Source organism: Castor canadensis, chromosome 14, assembly GCF_047511655.1.
Source record: "Castor canadensis chromosome 14, mCasCan1.hap1v2, whole genome shotgun sequence".
NCBI lineage: Eukaryota > Metazoa > Chordata > Mammalia > Rodentia > Castoridae > Castor > Castor canadensis.
Window position 1 is genome coordinate 49,380,833 of NC_133399.1, and position 21,764 is coordinate 49,402,596.

Genomic DNA, 21,764 nt, shown 5'->3' on the forward strand with positions numbered 1-21,764 from the left:
TAATCACAATGCACTGCCTGCCAGCCAGACATATTGTTATGCTAGGTGAGTAAATCTGTTTTATGTGCAATGTCTCCTTTGGACCTAAACGTCGGTACTTCGTATTTGCACATTTAAAAGGAATTAAAAAAAAAAAAAAAGAATCCTAGAAGTTGGGTCAAATGTTCTTAAGCGCCCAGCAGGAAATGGACCTCCAGGCTCTTCACCTATTAAATGCTCGAAGGAAACACTCCACCTTGGAAAAAGTTACAGTCCAAGATCTCCACCCATGCCCTAAATTCTCCGTGGTGACAAAAAAGCCCATTCCCCTGGGCAGCCTACCCCTCCTCCAAGAACACGCGAACAAGCTGGTCCGCCGGCCCCGCCCCTAGGGTGGCGTAAGCGCCGCTCTAGCCCGCATGGGGAAAAAGAGGACAATATCGGAGTCTCTCTGGTGGTGACGCACTTCCGGGGTGGGACAACGGAGCAAGATGGCAGCGCCCATGGAGGTGGCCGTGTGTACGGACACGGCAGCGCAGCTGTGGAGTTGTGTTGTGTGGGAGCTGCACTCGGGTGCCAACCTGCTCACCTACCGCGGCGGCCAGGCTGGGCCTCGGGGCCTGGCTCTGCTCAACGACGAGTACCTGCTGGCGGCGCAACTGGGCAAGAACTACATCAGCGCCTGGGAGCTGCAGCGAAAGGTGCGACGCGCGGCCTGGGCCTCTGGGGTGCACGGGACGCGAGAAGAGCCAGGAGGGGTTAGCTGGCCGCGCGCCAGCGTCCGGGGTTGGGGTCGCGGAGGGGAGAATGGAGGTCGCGCGGTTAGAGAGTTTACGCACGCGCGATGCTGCTAGGATTGCCCCGGAGAGCTGGCCTATCACATGCGCAGCCGGGGGCAGGGTTTCCCCTAGAGCAACTGTGCCTGCGCGGGCTCGGGAGCGCTAAATTTGATTAAAAGAGAACGGGGTCCTTTGGAGTTTTTGGTTTCGGAGGACAGAGAAGATCCCGGGTTTGGGGGAGCACGGCGAAGGGAATAGTCCAGAGACATGCATTTGTTCCCCCGCCCCGCAAAAAAAAGAGACTATCAGGACTCGCCATGTCTTCTCTGTCAGTCCCCCAAAACGCATCCCCTCAGGCCGCTGCTGCCCCTTCCACCCACTGAAATCCCTCCCGGCAAGCGCTAAGCTCTGGCTCTGCCTGGTCGAGCCAGTGCTAACGTGAAATTTTCCTATCTTACAAGGAGACAGGCTCACGGTCACGTTAGGGGATGTGGGATTGGGGCAAGAGACAGCTGGCCATTGCGCTCTTGGGCTCCAGCACCTTCCTGGACCCTCTGCCTTGTCCCTTCCTTCCCACAGGAAGCGCCTTCCTGCTTTTACTCCAGAATCTGCTCCGTTGGACTGTTCCCCCACCCACTCTGGCTCCTCTTAGCGGTTTGATGGACCAGCTTCTGAGGAGAGGAGGGGTTCTCTTCTCTCCCCTCACTTTCCCTGAGCCTATTATGTGTCCCTAGGACCAGCTCCAGCAGAAGATCATGTGTCCCGGACCTGTCACTTGTCTGACTACGGCACCCAATGGCCTCTATGTCTTGGCAGGAATAGCAGAAAGTATATACCTGTGGGAGGTAAGAGGGTGTTGGAGTTACCTACAGTGCAAAAGGGAGTGACCTTGAGGATCAGAGAAGGATCTGGGAGAAGGCAGATAGTGGTGGCTTAGGAGTCTTGCCTATGCTTCGTGACCCCAAGCCCTAAAGGACCCTAAAGTTCTGCTGCAGGTCCACACATGCAGAGCAAAGTGCAGCCCAGCCCTTAGGACTCTCAGCAGGAACCTACAGGGATCCTGTGGCTAGGTAGCAGAACCTGGTGGATATTAAATTACAAAGGAGCTGATGAGAGCATTTGCTTTGCATGCTCTCCAGGCCCTGCGTTCATCCTCAGCAACGTGAAAAAAAAGAAAGGAAAAACTAAAAAGGGTGTGGGGGGGATATAAAAAGGGCTGGAGGTGTGGCTCAAGCAGTAGAGCACCTGCCTAGCATGCATGAAGCACAGAGTTCAAAGCAATAAATAGCTTGGGGGTATGACTCAAGTGGCAGAATGCCTGCCTGGCAAGCACAAGGCCCTGAGTTCAAATCCCTGTACCATCAAAAAAATAAGTAAAATTAAGAGGGACAGGAGGCAGGGTGATGTTGTTCAGCTCCCTTCTTACTGCTCGAGAAACCAGGTGTTAGCTGCTCCCCTCACACACGCAATGCCCAGCCTCTGCCCAACACTGGCTATTTCTGTAAAGGGCCCAAAGGGTCATTGATTTACACTGTGCACATAGGCCAACTGCTTGGCTCTGGTCTGGTCAGAAGCAGCCTGGGTGGTCCTAATGATTGGTGGCATGCCATTAACCTATTTACCACTGAAGCTCCAGTTTGTCCCTGCATCGGTTACAAACTGTTTTGATATATTGGGGGTCCTCACCTTACCCCTACATGGAGCACTATAGACAGCATAGGCAGGGTCAAAGATAGCCACATTTCTGCCTCTCCTACCCTCATTTTTGTCTCCCCTGGGGTAGCCAGAGAAATGATGGCCAGGGAATGAGAATCGCTGAGTTAGCCAAGGGCCACCAGAATGCCAGGGGCATCATGGTCTTACCGTCAGCCCTTGATTCTGAAACTGGGGTGAAGTCTTGAGCACAGAGAGGGAAACCAAAGCAATGGGGCTTTTCAGAGTAGGAATCTTCATCCATGTCACTTTCATCCACGTCACTGGCAGCGTGGTATGCAGTGGGCTATGTGTGACAGGAATTCAGTGGTTGGCACCTGCATGGGACATCCAGGGTCTCCCTCGCTGAGGAGCTGTTCAAACAGGGAATGGCTGGTGGATGCTGCCTGGTCCTGCTCCCTTGCCTCTCTGGTGATTCTGAGCTCTGACCACAAGAGGGAGCCCCACAGGTCAACAGAAGCCTAAGCCCAAGCCGGGGTAGCCTGGTACCTGTGGTTGGAAATTTCTCTTCTCTGCATGGGTGGAGAGTTAGGTAAGGGGTAGGTAAGGGTTAGGTTAGGAGGGGCATGGAAATCTTAGAGAAGGCTAAGGAGTCATCAGCCAGTATCTGGCAGCCCAGTCTTGTCAGATCTATCTTTCATGCTGGCTCCCAGTAACAAGGGCTTCCCAGGAGGTACTCCATGTGTCCCAGCCCCCAAACTTCTGGAGGTTGGTGGTTTCATAGGCTTCCCTCTTTGAGATTTGAGCTGGATGGTGGAGCCATGTCATTTAACCCTCTACATGCTGGGGTCAACCCTGCCCTACAAGTGAGGAAACTGAGGGGTGTTATCTTGCCATGTGGAGCTCACTCTGCAGGTCTCCAGCTGCTGCAGACAGGCAGCTTCAGGCAGCAAAAATGTATCCTTTCTTGGCCTGGAGGCTGAAGTCCAAACTTCAACTATGGACAGGCTACACAGCCAGGAAGGGTCCTTCCCACCTCTTCCAGCTCCCCAGGGCAGCTGGGCAGTACTTGGTTTGTAGGTGAATCAGGCTTATCTCTGAGTCCATGGCCCCCTTCCTTCCCTGTGTGTCTGTTTTCAAATTTCCTTTTCCTTGTAAGAGTACTGTGTATTTTGTTTTTTTGTGGTGCTGGGGTTTGAACTCAGGGCCTACACCTTGAGCCACTCAACCAGCCCTTTCTTGTGATGGGTGTTTTCGAGATAGGGTTTTGCAAACTCTGTTCCTGAGCTGGCTTCGAACTTTAATCCTCCTAATCTCTGCCTCCTGAGTAACTAGGATTACAGGGGTGAGCCACCGGAATCCAGCTTCTGTTTTCAAATTTTCTTCTCCTTGTAAGAATACTGGTTGTTGGATTTAGGGTGTTTCCTACTGCAGCCTGACCTCATTACATCTTGATCACATCAGCAAAAGCCCTATTTCTTTTCTTTTTCCTTCCTTTTTTTCCCCTCCTCCACCAGTGCTGGGGGTAGAACTCAGGAACTCACATATGCTAGGTAAGCACTCATCACCAAACCACATCCCAGACCAACCCTATTTCTAAACAATGTCACATGTACAGGTCCTGGAGACCAGCACTTGGACATACTTTGGGGGACACAGTTTGGCCCACAGCAGTGTCTCTGCCTGGCCCTGGTCCTCTCCAGGTGTCATGCAGGGGGCTCTTCTCATTGCTACAACCACCTTGCTGGCCTCCTCCTCAGACCAAGCTGCCCAGCTTCCCTGCTGAGAGAACCTCGCACCCAGCCCTATAGTGGCTTCCCTCCAGGACTAGATGTTGAGGGACCACCTATAGGTCCTGAGTCCAGCCTTTCCTTCAGGAATCCCCTACTGGGGGGCCCATGCTACCCCTAGGGTTGGCTCTGGTCAAGGACTAGATGGATGGTCAGAGTCACAGTGGATGAGCATCCTCCCTGGTGGCAGCATGGGGAATGAGAAAATGCAGGAGACTCATCTCTTCCTGGGCCCTGTGTGCAGCTGGGGACAAGGTTGGTACACTTGGCCAATAGGACAGCCAGAGAGATTATAGCTGCCACCAAGCCAGGATGGGGCACTGTAGCAGCTGAGGGTCCATTTCCTCCTTGACTCAGTGCCCCTGCCCACTCCAGGTCTCCACTGGGAATCTCCTGGTCATTCTGAGCCGTCACTACCAGGATGTTTCATGCCTGAAGTTCACGGGTGACAGCAGCCACTTCATCTCGGGGGGCAAGGACTGCCTGGTGCTGGCCTGGAGCCTCTGCAGGTAACACCAGCCTCATCTGGGCTGAGGAAAAGATGCACCAAGGTCCCAGGGCAGGCTGTATCTGAGTGTCTGGGAGGGCCACTCAGCTGCAGAGGCTGCTCGGGGGAGTCCAGGGCAATTGGCCAGGGTCACCTGCCCACAGTATAGGCCAAGGACAGCAGGGTGGGTCTGGGCTGTGGGCTGAGGCCCTCCTCCAGCCCACTGCTGCACTCCCCCAGTGTGCTGCAGATGGACCCCTCCAGGATCCTGGCCCCCCGTCATGTCTGGTCTCGCCACACGCTCCCCATCACAGACCTGCACTGCGGCTTCGGGGGCCCCCTGGCCCGGGTAGCCACTGCTTCGCTGGACCAGACAGTGAAGGTAGTGCCCTCTCCCTGCCATCTGTGAGCCAGAGGCAGCTGCAGGTTCTTGGCTGATAAGAGTGGGTTGATTGCCTCCTCCCTGGGCTGCCAGGGCTCCAGACAGCCTGTAATCCCTGACGCATGAGCCCAAGGACATCCGAGAGGGAACAGGCCAGGCCTGTCGGCTGGAAATTCCCACTCAGCTGGCCATGCCAGCCAGCTTCCAGCTGAGCTGTGGAGGGTCAGAGGCCTGGCTGCCCTTGGTTCTTTGTGGAGGTGGGGGGTTGGATAGGTGCTGGAGGGTCACCTGGAGAGAACCAACCCCATGCCAGGAAGATCAAACACCTTGGACCCCAGCAGCCCCCACCCAGGTGCCCAACCCCAGGCAGCATGTCCACATCTCAGACCCAGAGGCCTGATCTTCCCAGTGCCCCTACCCCAACCCTTCCCTTCCCCAGCTGTGGGAGATCTCCTCTGGCGAGCTGTTGCTCTCTGTTCTGTTTGATGTGGGCATCATGGCTGTGACCATGGACCTGGCCGAGCACCACATGTTCTGCGGTGGCAGCGATGGCTCCGTCTTCCAGGTGGACCTCTTCTCCTGGGTGAGTGTCTGGGCAGCTGTGGGAGGATGGACGAATGGATGGTTCTGCTGGCCTTAGGGCTACATGGCCACATTCCTGGTGTTCACAACCCCTCTCCACCCCACAGCCTGGACAGAAGGAACGGAACTTCCAGCCAGATCAGGACGTGGGGAAGGTCTTCAGAGGGCACAGGTGCCCAGCAGGGCTCCGCGTGACCTGGGGCAGGGTGGGTGCCATCCTGTCCTCAGACCAGAATCGGCCAATACCTGTTTGTCCGCCTGCCCCAGGAACCAGGTGACATGCTTGTCGGTGTCCACAGACGGCAGTGTGCTGCTCTCGGGCTCCCATGATGAGACTGTGAGGCTCTGGGACGTGCAGAGCAAGCAGTGTATCCGCACTGTGACCCTCAAAGGTGAGTGGCTGGTGCATGGTAGCCCCCACTATGCTGGGGTTGGTCCTAGCATGCTAGGGTGGGGCGAAAGTCCACAGATGAGATCGGTATGAACATGAGGGCCTGGCCTGCAAAGTTACTGACCACCATTCCCCACAGGCCCAGTGACCAACGCGACCATCATGCTGGCACCAGTTAGCATGCTGAGCTCTGACTTCCGGCCCAGCCTGCCACTGCCTCACTTCAACAAGCACTTGCTGGGTGCTGAGCATGGGGATGAATCACGCCACGGGGGCCTCACACTGCGCCTGGGGCTCCACCAACAGGTGCGTCTCCCTGTGGGTTCCCGTGCGTGTACAGCTGCATCCCTTCCACCCGCAGCCTTTCCACATGCCTACCAGTCACCTGCTCTGCTGGAGGTGGGGAGCCCTGCACCTTTGTGGACTTCTCCAGTGTTCCAGAACATTCTGTACCTCAGGGGCAGCCCTAGGGCACTCCCCTCCTTCCCCCCATGCCCTCTTCTCCCTGCCCTCCTCCCTGGACTGGGGCTTGAATTCAGGGTCTAAACCTTGAGTCACTCTACCAGCCCTTTCTTGTGATAGAGTTTTTCAAAATAGGGTATCTCAAACAATTTGCCTGGGCTGGCTTCAAACCTCCATCCTCTTGATCTCTGCCTCCTGAGTAGCTGGGATTACAGATGTGAGCCACTGGTGCCAGGCTCTGCAGGACACGTTAGAGTGCCCTTGTTGACTGGGCTGGGTCCTGCCCATCTCAGGGTCCCTGGGGCAGAGAGAGCTTCCTGTGAAGACCTTCAAGGAGTCTTACTATTCCATGTCATTCTCTGTCCCACTGGCACTCTGGGACAGTTGTCACTTACCCCTAAGCAGTTCTTTCTTACCTGAAATACAAGTTGATCTTATCTGAAGGGTGCGTGTTCTGTACAGGCCCCAGCCTCAGCTAGTACCTCTGTCCTCCCTCTGGGAGACTGGAGCCTCAACTTCTTCTTCCAAAGAAAAGATTTGAAGGGGGCTGAGGGGTGTTGAACATGTGGTGGGACAGGAACTTAGGCAGTGGAGGGAGAGGGGGCATTCTGAGATCTGAAGTCAGGAAATGCTGATATCTTCAATAGTGGCTGCCAGCCTCTTGATCCCCGGTTTTCCCCAGCACAATTCGATTTACAGAGGTGTCTGTCCAGCCAGTCTCCTCTAGCAGGGCAGTGGAGGTTGCAAATTGTCTCGAGTGTCCCCTATAGCCTCTAAGCAGTGCTCATATCCCCTGCCCTCACCCCAGCTGTCCCTAGCAGGTTCCAGGGGCCCTGGACCAGGCCTTCCAGTAATGCCTCTCCCAACCTCCTGCCCTCCATGCGTAGGCATCACCCAGTTGTCTAGGCTGGAGCTTGGCCACACTTAGGCTGTGCCTATTCCCCACTGTGAGGGCCCACAAGGCCCTCCTGGGCTGATGGTGCAGCTAATAGATGACCAGGATGGGCCCAGGACTCTACCCAGCACAGCCCCCCAGAGGCATCCAGCAGCCAGATGTGCATATGTCCCTGCATCTGTTGTTGGACCCCTCTCCAGACAGTAGCCTCACCAAATCCTCTGTTCCAGAGTCTTCTTGGCTTGGCTTCACAGGTCCTTTAAGGCCTGGCTCAGGTCCTACTTCCATGGTGCAACTGAACCTATCTCCAGAGACTCTCTGGCCTCAGCCCTTGACAGTAGACAGATTACAAGGACAAGCGCACCTCATTTCCAGTGGGGCAGGGTCCTCTGAGCCTGTCTTCCAATGGAACCATGGGTGTACCTCACTGGCTGGGTCACCGGTAGCTCTCTGGGGTAGTGTGGCTGGCACTTGGTGTGGGAGCTGGCCTGAGGTGCCCATGTCTGAGGTCACTGTATCCACATTGCAGGGCTCAGAGCCCAGCTATCAGGAGCGGCTGGAGCAGCTACAGGCTGTGATATGCAACACCATGGAGAAGGTAGGCAGCTTGGGTGGGCTCTTTATCCTGCTGCTACTGGTGTGGGATTGGCTGCTGACCTCTGATCCCCACTTTTCTCCAGAATGTGCTGGGTGGCCAGGACCAGCTGCGGGTACGTGTGACAGAGCTGGAAGATGAAGTCTGCAACCTGCGCAAGATTAACCGTGACCTCTTTGACTTTTCTACACGTATCATCACACGTCGGGCCAAGTGAGCATGAGCAGAGTAACCCACGTTGGACCCTGAGGGGACACTCCTGCTCAGATGTGGCTGCAAGCCCCAAGCCCACCTGCAGCCCCAGCTACCACAGGAGTGTAGACAAACCTCCCAGAGACCAAAGCCTGTGGACTTGGCCGCCAACGCGCTGCAGAGCCTGGCTTTGCCAATTTTGTGTCTTGTTCCGATTTTTTTTACTTCTTGTCTTTAGGCCGTTTTGGTCGCTAATGTACCATTGGTGCTGTTCTGTTTTTAACAAAAACTGGACAAAAAAGCCCCTCATCTTCAGCTATGAGTGTCCCCACCTGGCCCAGTGGCTGAGTTCAGCCCTAGAAACCTTTGTGTAGTGGTAGAGGCCTCCTCAAAGTTGCTATCCAAAGGCCAGGTTTACAGGTAGGTCTCAAGCTGACCAAGGCCACTGGGCCTTTGTGCAGTGGCCCAGGCTCTCCCCCTGATGGGCTTCATGAAGGCTTCTCTTGCCCTGTGCAGAGCAGCATGGAAGCAGGTTTGAGCTGGGAGCCAGAGCAGTTGGAGCTGGGGGTCTAGTCAAGAGGGATGCTGTCACATAGGGGAATATCAGGATAGAGTTGGGTGCTAGGGTGGGGGGTGTCCTGAGCCATGTCCAGCTCATTCTCCTGTGGGGACCAGGTGCAGCTGGCCATTTGACCCTTTTTTGGGAGCTAACTACAGGGACAGCTGCCGAGGAGCCCTGGGCTCAGTACCAAGTAGCAGGGCTCCCCTGTGACCCTGACACCTCTGCTGGGGGGGCACCTGATCCTCTGGTACCTGGGCAGAGAGGTCTGTCACTACCTGTTCCCTTGGAAAACTGAAGGTGCCCAGAGAGCTCCACCTGCAGCTGGGAGATGCCCCAAGCCTCCCAAGGGCAGGGGTGGCCTCAGAGCCATGGGACCAGGAGGGATCTCAGAGATGTGGTCATGCTGGCACCTTTCAACAGTGTCTAGAGGGTCCTATCCAGCCAGGTTCAGGGCACCAGGGTCCCCATGAACCACCATCACCTGACAAGACACCAAGGACCTAAGGAAGTCTCTCTCCGCATCCCTCCCCCAACCCAATTCTGGGGAACCTGCCAGCTGGTGCCTGGAGCCCAACCCAGATGTCCTCAGAACCTTCCAGAAAACTCCCCCGACAACTGACAGCCCTGCTTAGTGATCCTGAAAATCTCTGTGACTTAGTGAGTGCCAATAGAACGCAGTGCAAGTCAGCGCCAGCACTGATTTCATGCTTTTAGACAAATACGCACCCAGCTCCTGTCCCTGGCTCTGTCCTCACTGCTGGAGGTTAGCCATGTCCTCCTTAGCCACCCACGCTCACCCCGCCTGGTGACTTGTCCCTCTACAGGGAGAGTCCTTCATGGGGGCAGCATCACAAGCCACTCCTGCATGTGGCTGGTCCAAGGCCTGCAGCCACCAGGCTTACTGAGCTGGGGGTTCTGGAATAGGACCCAACTCAGTGTTCAGTTTCTCCACCTATAGGCTGGACCCAGTCTATCCTCATCTCACCCTCCAGGGCTGGTGACTGCAGGGCAGCAGGACACACTGCACCTCGCTCACTCTAAGCCCTGAGACCCCAGGCCTCCACCTGGACCCTAGCCCCCATCCCTGCCTAGGTATGCTGGTCCATGGTAAATGTGAAGTCAGTTCTGTCTGGAACCAGCAAGTCGGGTTGAGGCAGCTGACCGCCTCAGTCTGGATGTTCCTTCTGCCCCCTTCCCCCGAAGTGGTCCCACAGCCAAAGACCCTAGCATTGCTCAGACCCCTGCCACCCACATCTGCTTCAGGCCTGGAAGTCCATTTCAGTGTGTCCTCCTCCCCCATGACTGAAGTGAGGGTGGTGGGGGTCCCCAACCCCTATATTGGCCACTGGGCTCTGACTCAGGCCTGGGAACTCAGCTGTAGACAGGTGGCCCACCCAGGACACGCGCTGCCTCTGCACAGCAGTAGCAGCAAGAGTAGCATTAATAGCAATAGGCAGAAAGGTCTGTGGTCACACAGGCCATAGACCAGACAAGGGCAGTTGGGATGAAGGGCAGATCCATCTCTGGGCAGCTGAGCCTAGACCCCAAATGACTCCAGTCCTTAGGCAAGCACACGGTGGGTGAAATTCCATTTCTGCATCTGCAGAAGAGGGATGTCCCCTGGTAGACCTGCAGGGAGCCTTCAGGAGCCCAGCAGTGTGTGGAGGAGCAGAGGTATGGCAGGAGCAAGGTAGGTGTTTATGGGGGTGCCACAGGTGTGGAGCAGGGATGTGGCAGGTGCACACACCTAAGAAGCCTTCTGTTCCCCTCTACATGCATCTTTCACACTGGGCCCTTGGATGTAGTCCCTCTTCTGTGCTTCTACCGGTGACACTGGGGGACCACTTTGCCTGGAGTGGCAAAAAAGAACAGTTCTTGGGTTTCATCTCAGCTCATAATTTATGGACTGAGTGAGATCCAAACAATGGAAACTCCTGTCCCCAACCCCCTGGAGAGGCTGGCTACACAACCAGGAACTCGTGGGCACCCACAGCCCACATGGGAGCAGGCATGGGAGGATGGTTAGTGGGAACTGGTGAGCTTGATGAGGACTGTGCTGACCTCAGCCACCATCCCTGGGAGCACCCTGGTCAGCTGGTTGTCTAGGGGTCTCCATGCAGACCACAGTGAGGGACAACTCATCCAAGGACAGCTCTTACCCAAAAGCAAAAGTTGTCAAGGATACGGAGAAATTGGCATCCTTGTGTGCTGCTGGGGCATCTATTGTGGGAAACAATTTCGGGACTCCTCAAGAAATTAAGCATAGTCCAGATGCTGGTGGCTCATGCCTATAATCCTAGCTACTCAGGAGATACAGATCAGGAGGATCATAGTTTGAGGCTAGCACCAGGCAAACAGTTTTTGAGACCTTATCTCGAAAATACTCAACACAAAAAAGGGCTGATGGAATGGCTCAAGTGCTAGAGCGCCTGTCTAGCAAGCATAAGGCCCTGAGTTCAAACCCCAATATCAAAAAAAGTTAAGCATAAAATTTACCTTTGACCCAGAAAGCCTACTTGCAGGTCTATGTGCCAGTGCCTGAAAGCAGGTCCTGACAGGTATGTGTGCACCGCAAGGTCGTTCACCACATCCTGGAGGCGGAAGCAGCCCAATGTTGGTCCATCCACGCTGGAGCAGCACTCAGCCTGCAAGAGGAAGGAGCCTCTGACACACATGAAGTGGAGAGATCTTGAGGTCTGTGTCTCATTGAAGAGACACAGAAGGACGCACACTGAGGATGCCACTCCCAGGAGGCCCCTAGTGTCCTCAGATCTACAGGGACAGAAGGAGGATGATGGATCCCAGGGGAAGGGAGGGGAGTTAGTTTAAGAAGATGGAAAGTTCTGGAGGTGGATGGTGGGAACAGCCACGCAGGCATGTGAGTATACTTACTGCCACTGAACTGTGCTTCAGTATATAAGCATAGTTAGAAATGGGAAAGTTTGTTGTGTATATTTTATCATAATAAAAAAATTAAAACATTGTATGTGTTCACTTTCTCAGTGAAGGTTCTACTGTCACTACAAATGACAAATGTTCTGTTTCTACAAATGGGGAAAATGAGGCACAGCGCAGGAATGTGAGTCCTACAAGATCTGGGATTCAGCCATCCTGTGTTCAGCTGCCTTCCCAGGACCCACACATGGGAATGTTTAATGCCATGTGAGTATTAGCTGATAGTCTCCAACCCAGAACCATCCTGTTTCTGAGTGGATGAGGCCTGCCAGACCCCCAGGGGACTATAACACAGCACTTCACGTGGCACCAGGGAGGGTGGGTGGGGATTCCCTGATAGGGGCACCAAGGTGCCAGGCTGGTCCCAGATTGACCAGCATCCAGAACCTCAGGTACCCCATCCTGATGCACCTGGATACTTGGCTGGGTGGCTGGGTGGCTGGGTAAGGTGCCCACATCTGCAGAACTGAGCCATCCAGCCCTCCTTAAAGTCACAGCAAGACGTAGGCCATTTTGCTGGTTGGCATTTGGCATTTTTATTCACTTAGTGGAGATTTTTTTTTCCTCCCTCATATTGGCTCCAGAAGGAGACAGGATCAGCCAAGTGTAGATCCATTCATTGATGCTAAGTGTTCCTTGCTGGCAATCCTGACATCCTGCAGGATCCTGGGAGACACCCACCTCCTCCCAGCCATGGTGCTAGCCAACCCCTCTTGGAGGATGAACCAGAGAATCCAGACAGGGGCTGCCTGGGCCAGGAAAGCCTTTCAGTCCCTGGTTCAGGTGGACAGTGTTCATTGAGAGTATGCTGATGCAAGGACCCCAAAGTTCCCAGGTCAATTGAATAGGTAGGCCCAGAGAACATGGGAAGCTATAGAAGGTTCTGGAGCAATGGATGCTCAAGCAAGAAACAAGTCAAGAAGTGACCAAGACAGACCCATTCCTCCTTCCCAAAGCTGAGTGGGGGTGATGGTCCCCCACTCATCAAATAAGTGAAGGAGAAGATAAGGGTGTGGGATGAAGCTAGTGTTGCAGGAGAAGGTTCTGCATTTTCTGGGTATTAAGCAGAAAATGTTTTTCAGAGCAGGACATTTGGCACTGAGTTTTAAAGGGTGAATAGGAGTTCTGTGGTCCAAGTTGCCTGCTCAGGGTTAGAAGGCAGATCTACCCTATAGATTTCTATCAGATATATCTGCCTCAGTTTCCACAGGCTGCACATAATGTTAAAACACTGTCATAAGTTGGTCTGGATAGACACTGCTCTCTGGAAGCAGGAACAAATCTAAATTTGGGCCTCAGTTTCCCTGTCTGAGCAATGGGAAACATTTCCCAGGCTGGAAGGCCGGGGAGGACCAGGATTCTGGAAAGAAGGCCAATTTTAAGGTCCCAAATTTCTGCCTGAGCCCTCCAGCGGCCTCCTCATCTACAGATCTGTAGGATGGGGACATGTCCCACAGGCTGGGAGCAGGGTGCTGTGCTCAGCCCTGCCCCGTTCCCAGTGGCCAGCCGCAGACCTTGGCAGTGGTCCAGCGCCTCCCAAGTGGCTGCTGGCGCTGGGGACTCTCAGGCGGTGGGGCGAGGCAAGGCGGGGTGCACTGCCCAGAAGAGCGGGAGCGCGTCGAACTGGCTGTACCCTCCCGCGCGGTAACACCGGCAGCAACTTTGCGATGATGGAGTTTGTGCGGGCAGTATTGCTAGGCCTGGCGCTGGCGCTGGGGCCCGGGCCAGCCCGCGGCCACCCGCAGCCTTGCGGAGACCTGGCTCGTCTGGGGGGCTCCGTGCGCCTGGGCGCCCTCCTGCCCCGCACGCCCGCAGCCCGCGCCCGCGTCCACGCCGCCCTAGCCCAGGCCGCCCTGGAGCCGCGACTGCCGCACAACCTGAGCCTGGAGCTGGTGGCCGCTGCGCCCCCCGTCCGGGACCCCGCCTCGCTGGCTCGCGGCCTGTGCCAGGCGCTGGCGGCGCCGGGCGTGGCGGCCTTGCTAGCCTTTCCCGAGGCGCGGCCCGAGCTGCTGCAGCTGCAGTTCCTGGCGGCCGCCACCGAGACCCCGGTGCTCAGCGTGCTGCGACGGAAGGCGCGCGCGCCCCTTGGCGTCCCGGTACGCGCGGAGGCCGCCAGGCTGGGCTGTCTTGGGACAGGGGTCCCAGAGGGGAGGTCGCGGGCTGCCTGGAGCGGGGGCGGGGCGCGAAACCCGAATCCCTGGACGCCAAATGTCCCTGGGGAGCGGGGATGGTGACCCAAACGCGGAAGACCCTAGTTGAAGACCAGACCTGAAGACTGGATCCCCAAGGCGCCGGCACTGGAGCTCCTCTGGACGCCTCCGGATCCTGAACGCCGGCACCCACAGGACCTGCCCCCCTGAGGGTGCAGAACTCCTGTGCAGACCCCTTCGGGGCTTGGTGACGCAGGGAGACCCCTGCCCCCTGGGCCCACCCCCTCTCCTCCTTGGTTCCACCCTTGGCTGGGAGGGCAGGCGGGTCTCCTCTTCGCCCATGATGGACAGTTTTGGGGTGTGCAGGTCAAGACCTCCCTCCTCCCAGGATCCTCTCCTTCCCTCCCAGGGACCCTCAAGGGCGATCCACCCCTCCTCCCCACAACCTCCAGGTACCCTTGGGTCCCCAGGTTCCCACCTGTTTATTTTCCACCCTGTGGGTCCTTGGATTTAGTCTCTTCTTAATCCCCACCCCCGTCCAGATTCAGGGAGCAAAAGGGATAAGAAGAGCAGGGCAGCTGGCAGGGCTCCAGGGACTCCAACAGGATCCACTGCACCTCAGACAAAGACCCCCTCCCAGGGCCTGCAGTGAGGGTCCCCTCAGGACTGGGGCCTTGTTGGTGGGGGCGTAGATCTGGGGACACAGGTAGGGACATGCTCCAAGCTCCCACAGCCTCCCTCCTTTCAAACCCAACTTGAGGTTCCTCCAGGGAGACCCTGGTCCTACAGGAGGGCCATTGACCCTGCAGGGCCCAGTCCCCTATGCTACTAAGTCTGGTAGGAGGTGCAGGACCCAAACCAAGGCCTGTCGCGCCCTCTGCTGCAGCCTCTGGGAACTGTACCTTAGATTTGGCCTGTCTGGGACTGACCTGGGATGGAGCTGGGTCCTGGTCCATCCCCTAACACTCAGCACCTGTTCCCACCCAGGCAACAACACACTGCCCACCTTAGGTGTCTGGTGGGGTTGTCTCATACCCCACATGCTAACAGCAAGTTCCCACATTCACAGGACACACACACACACACACACACACACACACGGCACCAAGTCCCCAGCCCATGGTTGGCCTGGCAAATGGTGGAGCAATAATGTGTGAGGAGGGGTCTTTGGGGGAAGCGCTCTGATTGGCTCTGAACACGAGGGCTGCAGTCCAGAACCATAGCCCTCAGACTCTGAGTGACTCTCAGGGAGGTGGGGATGGGATGAAGTCAGGACTGGGATGGAGGGAGTGATCCAAGGCTTAGGGAGTTCAGAAAGGGAGCCAGGATTCTGCCTAGAGCATGGAGAAGCCTGCACAGCTGAGCTTTAAAGACTGCAGGAGTCTGGCATAGAGGGTGAAAGATATTCTGGCTGGGGAATAGTGCATCCAAAAATCTGCAAGTGGGGTACTGTCAGGGTGGTCAGAGCCAGGAAGGTAAGCTGCGAATGTCAGGCTAAGGAGGCTGACTTTGTGCTGACAGTATAGAAGGGTTTAGAGCAGGGGTGGGCAAGGAGGAAGCAGGGTGAGGTCCTAGCTTTTGAGGTGACCTCTACTTATTACAGCTATGATGGGGTGGGGAGGGTATCATGGCACATGGAGGTCACCAGTCCTAACCATAACCACCCCTTCCCAGACTCCATTCCACCTGCAGCTGGACTGGGCTAGCCCTTTGGAGACACTATTGGACATCTTGGTGGCCCTGCTGCAGGCACATGCCTGGGAGGATGTTGGCCTGGTACACTGCCGCATCCGGGACCCTGGCAGCCTGGTGGCTCTCTGGACCAGTCGGGCAGGCCGGGCCCCAAAGTTCGTGCTGGACCTGAGCCGGCCGGACACTGGGGATGATAGAGGGCTGCTGGCTCGCCTGGCCCCACTGGGAGCACTGACGGGAGAGGAAGCACCTGTTCCAGCAGTTGTCCTCCTTGGCTGTGATGCCACCCGTGCCCACCAGGTGCTGGAGGCAGTGCCACCTGGGCCCCGCTGGCTGCTGGGCACGCCACTGCCTGCTGAGGCACTCCCCACAACTGGCCTCCCTCCTGGGCTGCTGGCACTGGGTGAGGTGGCCCGACCCTCGCTGGAGGCCGTTATCCATGATGCTGTGGAGCTCATGGCCCGGGCACTGAGCAGTGCAGCACAAGTACAACCAGAGCGCGCCCTGCTCCCTGCCTCAGTCAACTGTGATGAGCTTCAGCCAGCGGGACTAGAGTCCTCTGGGCGCTTCTTGGCACGGTGAGTGGGGACCTGCTTAGGGAAGGGTGCCGGGGCCCCCAAGTAGCCTGGCCCATCAGCCTTCTCTACCTACGGGTCACTAATGTGACATTAGGCAGGCACCGTGGTGCACACTTGTGATCCCAACACTCAGGAGGATGGTGTGTTCCAAGTCAGTTTAGGCTACATAGCCAGGCCTTATTAAAAAAAAGAAAAGGATGTTGGGGGGGGACATTATTGGGCATTTGCAGTGTGCTGAGTGGAGAAGATAGGTTTCATCCTTGTCATGGATGAGAGTAGACAGATTTATGAGGGAGAGGTGGGAAGGAGGCTCTGTATGCCCTGGGGCATCTCCAGATGAAGCAGGGACCAGCCTTGAGGTGTGGCAGAGTGGCTGGAGGCAGATGTCACAGCTGAGAAAGAACAGTGTCCAGTGTCCATGACACCACCCTGGCTGCTGCAGGTCCATCCACTCCTTGCTTTAGCTTGTTTCCTCCAGGTGTCAAAAGTGGCAAGGCTTTGCTGGCTGAATAGCATCTCCCCCCTTGGGAGCAGAGCTGGGCAATGCTTCTGGAGTGGTGGGGGGAAGGTGGTCAAGTTCAAGGTCTGTGGATGTTGAGGCTGCCTGCTCCCTCCAGCAGCTCCCAGGCCAAACGGCAGTCCAGAAGCAGGCTGCCTATCTGGAGTTGGCATCCATGTGGTCAATTCTCAGCTTCAGGCCAAGCATCTGGGATGCAGGTGTCCCTGCTGGAAAGGGATCTGGACCAGTTGGGGGAGAGTGAGCCCATTGTATGAGCCAGGAGGTCCAGTGAGACCTAGGTGGGTGCTGGGGAGGTGACAGGCTTCAGACAGTCTTGCATGCCCCTCCTGACACCTCCCCATCCCTAGGTTCCTGGCCAACACATCCTTTCAGGGCCACACAGGGCCCGTGTGGGTGACAAGCTCCTCCCAAGTACATATATCCCGGCATTTCAAAGTGTGGAGCCTGCGCCAGGACCCACTGGGTGCCCCAGCCTGGACTACGGTGGGCAGCTGGCAGGATGGGCAGCTGGACTTGGAGCCAGGGGCTGCAGCTGCCCAGCCCCCAGCTCCACAGGGCACCCAGGCCTGGCCAAAACTTCGTGTGGTGACACTGGTGGAGCACCCATTTGTGTTCACACGTGAGCCAGATGAGGACGGGCAGTGCCCAGCAGGGCAGCTGTGCCTGGACCCTGGCACCAATGACTCTGCTGCACTGGACATGCTGTTTGCTGCACTGGCCAATGGCTCAGTGCCCCGTGCCCTGCGCAAGTGTTGCTACGGCTACTGCATCGACCTGTTGGAGAGGCTAGCTGAGGACGCACCCTTCCACTTTGAGCTGTACATTGTGGGTGATGGCAAGTATGGTGCCCTGCGGGATGGCCGCTGGACTGGCCTGGTGGGTGACCTGCTGGCTGGCACCGCCCACATGGCCGTCACCAGCTTCAGCATCAACTCGGCCCGCTCGCAGGTAGTGGACTTCACCAGCCCCTTCTTCTCCACCAGCCTGGGCATCATGGTGCGCACACGGGACACGGCCTCTCCCATTGGCGCCTTCATGTGGCCACTGCACTGGTCCATGTGGGTGGGTGTCTTCATGGCCCTCCACCTTACAGCCCTGTTCCTCACTCTGTACGAGTGGCGCAGCCCCTATGGCCTGACACCACGCGGCCGCAACAGGGACACAGTGTTCTCCTACTCCTCAGCCCTCAACCTGTGCTACGCCATCCTTTTTGGACGCACTGTCTCCAGCAAGACCCCAAAGTGCCCCACCGGGCGCTTCCTCATGAACCTCTGGGCCATTTTCTGCCTGCTGGTGCTGTCCAGCTACACCGCTAAGCTGGCCGCTGTCATGGTTGGAGACAAGACCTTTGAGGAGCTGTCGGGTATCCACGACCCTAAGGTGGGTGGCCAAGAAGTGTCTCAGAGCTAGGCAAGGACAGGAAGTGGCAAGTGAAGGGCTCTGCATGAGAAGGGTGCCCATTCCTATCCCCAGAAAAGTACATTTTATTCATCTTAGGTGCTGAAGATGGAACATAGATCTTGTGCATGCTAGGCAAGTGTTCTACCACTGATGGGCACCCCCAGCCCTCAAAGACATACTCAGTGCCCCACATGTGCCAGGCCCTGTGGATTCAGCAGGGTCAAAATAGGCAAAGAATGATGACAGAGGAAAAAAAAAATCCCTCACTTATCACCCTTCAAAGAAGTCTCCCTGAGCTCCTTCCCTTAAGAAAATAACCAATAGTCATGTAGGTACCTGGAGGAGGGTGTCCAGGTAGAGGGTACAGCATGCACAAAGGCCCTGGGACAGAACCAAGCCTGACATGTTGGAAGAGCAGTGAGGAGACCTGTGTAGCTGGAGAGAGGTAGTAACATGGAGAGGGAGATGGAGAGAGAGGGGGGAGTAGGTCATTTAGGACATATGGACTGTAGGAAGGATTTGGGTTTTGACCCTGAAAGAGGTGGGAGCCATGGAGGGCTGTGAGCAGAGTCGGGGTGCACCGTGATCTACACATTCTCTTTTTATAACAATTTATAAATGCTTAAAAAAGTTAGGAGCAATGGATTGCACAGCTCTTTGCTCACCTGGCTTCATACAGGCACCACCACAATAGTACTATTTGGAGACAAGTCTCACACTTGTGCAGTTTCATCTGTGACTGTTTCAGGGACCTTCACACAACCAGGGCCCCATTCCCCTACCTCCTCCCCACCCTACAGACACATGGGGCTTTTTTGTTGTTTCAGCTTGGATTTTTGGCCTATCTGGCATTGGCATCCATGTGCTAGGGGAGCACTCTTATCACTTGAGCCACTCCACCAGCCCCACCGTTTGTTTGAATCTGTTTTCTGGGACATCACAATGTTGTGGTAGAATCTTTATTGTCTCCCTTTAATGTGTTTGATGAAGAAATCAGATTTTTCATCCAATAGCATCTCCTACCTGTGATCTGGCTAGTTATGTCGTGCTGACCCTCTGTCCTCACCCATGTCCCAGTGAGTGGGTGACAGGGAACTGCTTATCCAGTGCACAAGTCACATGTGGCCACCTAGGGGTAGGATCCTAGTGGTTGTGCATGGATGGCAAGGAGAGCCTAGCTATCGTCGGAAAGCTCTATCTGGTGATGCTGCCACAGAGGCTCAATCCAATGCAGGTTTGGGTTTTGGGTGGTGCTGGGGGGTGTCAGGTGTTGGCTGGTGTAACTTTAGCAGCAGAATTACTCATATCATAAGACCCTGCAGCAGCATTGAGGACTCTGCTGAGGACAATCATGCACAGCACCAGGAAGCCAGGACTGGGGAGAATGGGCAGGTCTAGGGTCAGATGCTGGGAGGATGTGGATGATGAGGGAATGGAAGGATGATGGAGATGATGGTGGGAGGGTAATGGGAAGGTGGTGGGAGGGTGGGAGGAAGGGTGAGAGCCTGCAGTGGGCTGTTCTGTGTGTTCTGAAGGTGGAACACGCAGTGCAAATGGATGAGGTGCAGGGAGAGAGAGGTCAGAGCTGCTCTGAATTGGGTGGGACTCCCCAGGGGCAGGTGCAAGGAGAAGACAAGAGCGATGTGCATTTGGGCTCCCTTGGGATCCCCAGAGAGCCAATTTTAGGAGGTGAATTCAGGGTGAGGTCTACATGGAGATGAATGTGCAGGGCTTTGAAAGAGTGTCTCAGTCTGAGTGGTGCTGCCCCAGGACAGTGTGAGGGTATTTATGGTTCTCATGACTGGGGAGGAGGAGGTCTTGGTAAGCAGTGGGTTGGGCCAGAGGCACTGCTCAGCACCTTGTAGTGCCACCAGGTGGCCAAGCCAAGATTCCTGGAGGATGCTCTAGCAGCCCAGCGGGTCTGACCACTGCCTTGCTCTGCACAGCTGCACCACCCATCCCAGGGATTCCGCTTCGGGACCGTGTGGGAGAGCAGCGCAGAGGCCTACATCAAGGCGAGCTTCCCTGAGATGCACGCGCACATGAAGCGCCACAGTGCACCCACCACGCCTGACGGCGTTGCTATGCTCACGTGAGACAGAGTGCTGGAGAGGTGGGGGGGCATCCTGCTGACCCCACCCCACTGACTCCACCCTGCCCTGCAGGAGTGACCCTCCCAAGCTCAATGCCTTCATCATGGACAAGTCGCTCCTGGACTATGAAGTCTCCATCGATGCTGACTGTAAGCTGTTGACTGTGGGAAAGCCCTTCGCCATCGAGGGTGAGAGAGGCTAGGTGGGGCAGTGGGGAGCCACGGGGTTCATGAGATCCCAAATCCCCAGAGGAGCAAGTGCAGCATACCATTTCCCTAGGGCTGGTTCTTACATGCCCAGGTTTCCTCAGGCTATGGCATCGGACTGCCCCAGAACTCACCACTTACCTCCAACTTGTCTGAGTTCATCAGTCGCTACAAATCCTCAGGCTTCATTGACCTGCTCCATGACAAGTGGTACAAGATGGTGCCTTGCGGGAAGCGAGTCTTTGCAGTTACAGAGGTGGGGAAAGGCCCCAAGCACAGGGTGGGGTTAGGTATTGGGCCCCTGAGCCTTGCCTAGTGTCAGACATCCTACTCTTTCTACAAAACCCCAGCCCCACAACCCCCTCCATGAAATCTCACTTCCAGGCACAGAGCCCTTGCCTCTTACCCTGGCTCCACAGCCCTAGGCTCCCATGGGGTCCAGCCTGGGACTCTCCAAAGACCTGCATCACATGAGCATGTGGAAATCCCACCTGTGTCCCACTGCAGACCCTCCAGATGGGCATCTATCACTTCTCGGGGCTGTTTGTGCTGTTGTGCCTGGGCCTGGGCAGTGCCCTGCTCAGCTCGCTGGGTGAGCATGTCTTCTATCACTTGGTGCTGCCATGCATCCGCCGGGGGAACAAACTGCAGTACTGGTTGCATACCAGCCAGGTGAGGCAGGGCTGTGGGCCACTGGGCCAGGAGGCCTCTGGCTGCTGACCCCACCATCAATGGGTCCTGTTTGGGTCTTAGAAAATCCACCGAGCCCTTAACATGGGGCCACCAGAAGGGCAGCAGGAGAGGTTGGAGCCTGAGCCCAGGTAAGGAGTGGCCTGCCCTGCCCAGCACAGGCTGGATGAGGGAGGTGTCCTTCCCAGAGTCCCCAGCCTGATTCCAGGCCTGTAGCATGCCGTCTCCACAAGGCCCCAGACATAGGAGGGTACAGCTATCTGGAGAACACTGCTCAGCCCTATCCCCTATCCTCAGTGGCACTGAGGAACAGCAGCAGGATATTCCGGTGGACTCTGAGGACCCAGGGCGTTGGAAACGGGTACCCCCGGCCATAGGCAAGGAGCGCCAAGTGCACTTCCTACTAGAGCCAGCTGTGGCTGCTGACCAGGACAAGGATGCAGATGTCGATGCAGAAATGAAGCCTAGGGTGCCTGAGGGTCCTGTCTGGCTGTGCCCCAACGGGCGCCCACTGGCCACAAATCCTGGGGCTGCCTCACACGCAGGTGAGCTGGAAGAGCTGGAGCAGCACATCGAGGCTGTGCGGGAGCGGCTCCGCCAAGCCCTATTGAGGCGTGGTGAGCTCCGAGCCCAGCTCGGGGATGGCATCTGCCATTGGCCACTGCGCTTGTTCCAGGCAGGAGGCAGCCCAAATGACACGAGGTGATGAACCCTGCACCTGCCCCACACA

At 56.4% G+C, this 21,764-nt stretch overlaps 2 protein-coding genes across 6 annotated transcripts; both read left to right on the top strand.

Moving 5' to 3' along the window:
• The first annotated feature begins 422 nt into the window (after positions 1 to 422).
• Wdr18 (WD repeat domain 18) lies at positions 423 to 11,731 on the top strand. 5 transcript variants are annotated; one of them, XM_020175124.2, is made up of 12 exons: positions 424 to 680; positions 1,493 to 1,603; positions 4,577 to 4,710; positions 4,929 to 5,070; positions 5,510 to 5,653; positions 5,760 to 5,824; positions 5,920 to 6,044; positions 6,183 to 6,349; positions 7,930 to 7,998; positions 8,081 to 8,208; positions 10,356 to 10,439; positions 11,308 to 11,731. In XM_020175124.2, the coding sequence occupies exons 1-12, from the start codon at positions 471 to 473 to the stop codon at positions 11,576 to 11,578; spliced, it is 1,650 nt and encodes a 549-aa protein (XP_020030713.1). In that variant the 5' UTR covers positions 424 to 470; the 3' UTR covers positions 11,579 to 11,731. The 5 variants fall into 5 exon arrangements, with proteins under 5 accessions (XP_073910590.1, XP_020030713.1, XP_020030714.1 ...); XM_020175125.2 differs by having other exon boundaries at positions 11,326 to 11,731; XM_074054490.1 differs by having other exon boundaries at positions 10,356 to 10,423; positions 11,326 to 11,555.
• Positions 11,732 to 13,087: 1,356 nt separating this feature from the next.
• Positions 13,088 to 21,740, top strand: Grin3b (glutamate ionotropic receptor NMDA type subunit 3B). The gene is made up of 9 exons (XM_020175098.2): positions 13,088 to 13,800; positions 15,529 to 16,124; positions 16,992 to 18,024; positions 19,992 to 20,137; positions 20,211 to 20,326; positions 20,449 to 20,600; positions 20,852 to 21,016; positions 21,098 to 21,165; positions 21,332 to 21,740. The coding sequence occupies exons 1-9, from the start codon at positions 13,372 to 13,374 to the stop codon at positions 21,738 to 21,740; spliced, it is 3,114 nt and encodes a 1,037-aa protein (XP_020030687.2). The 5' UTR covers positions 13,088 to 13,371.
• Positions 21,741 to 21,764: the final 24 nt, after the last annotated feature.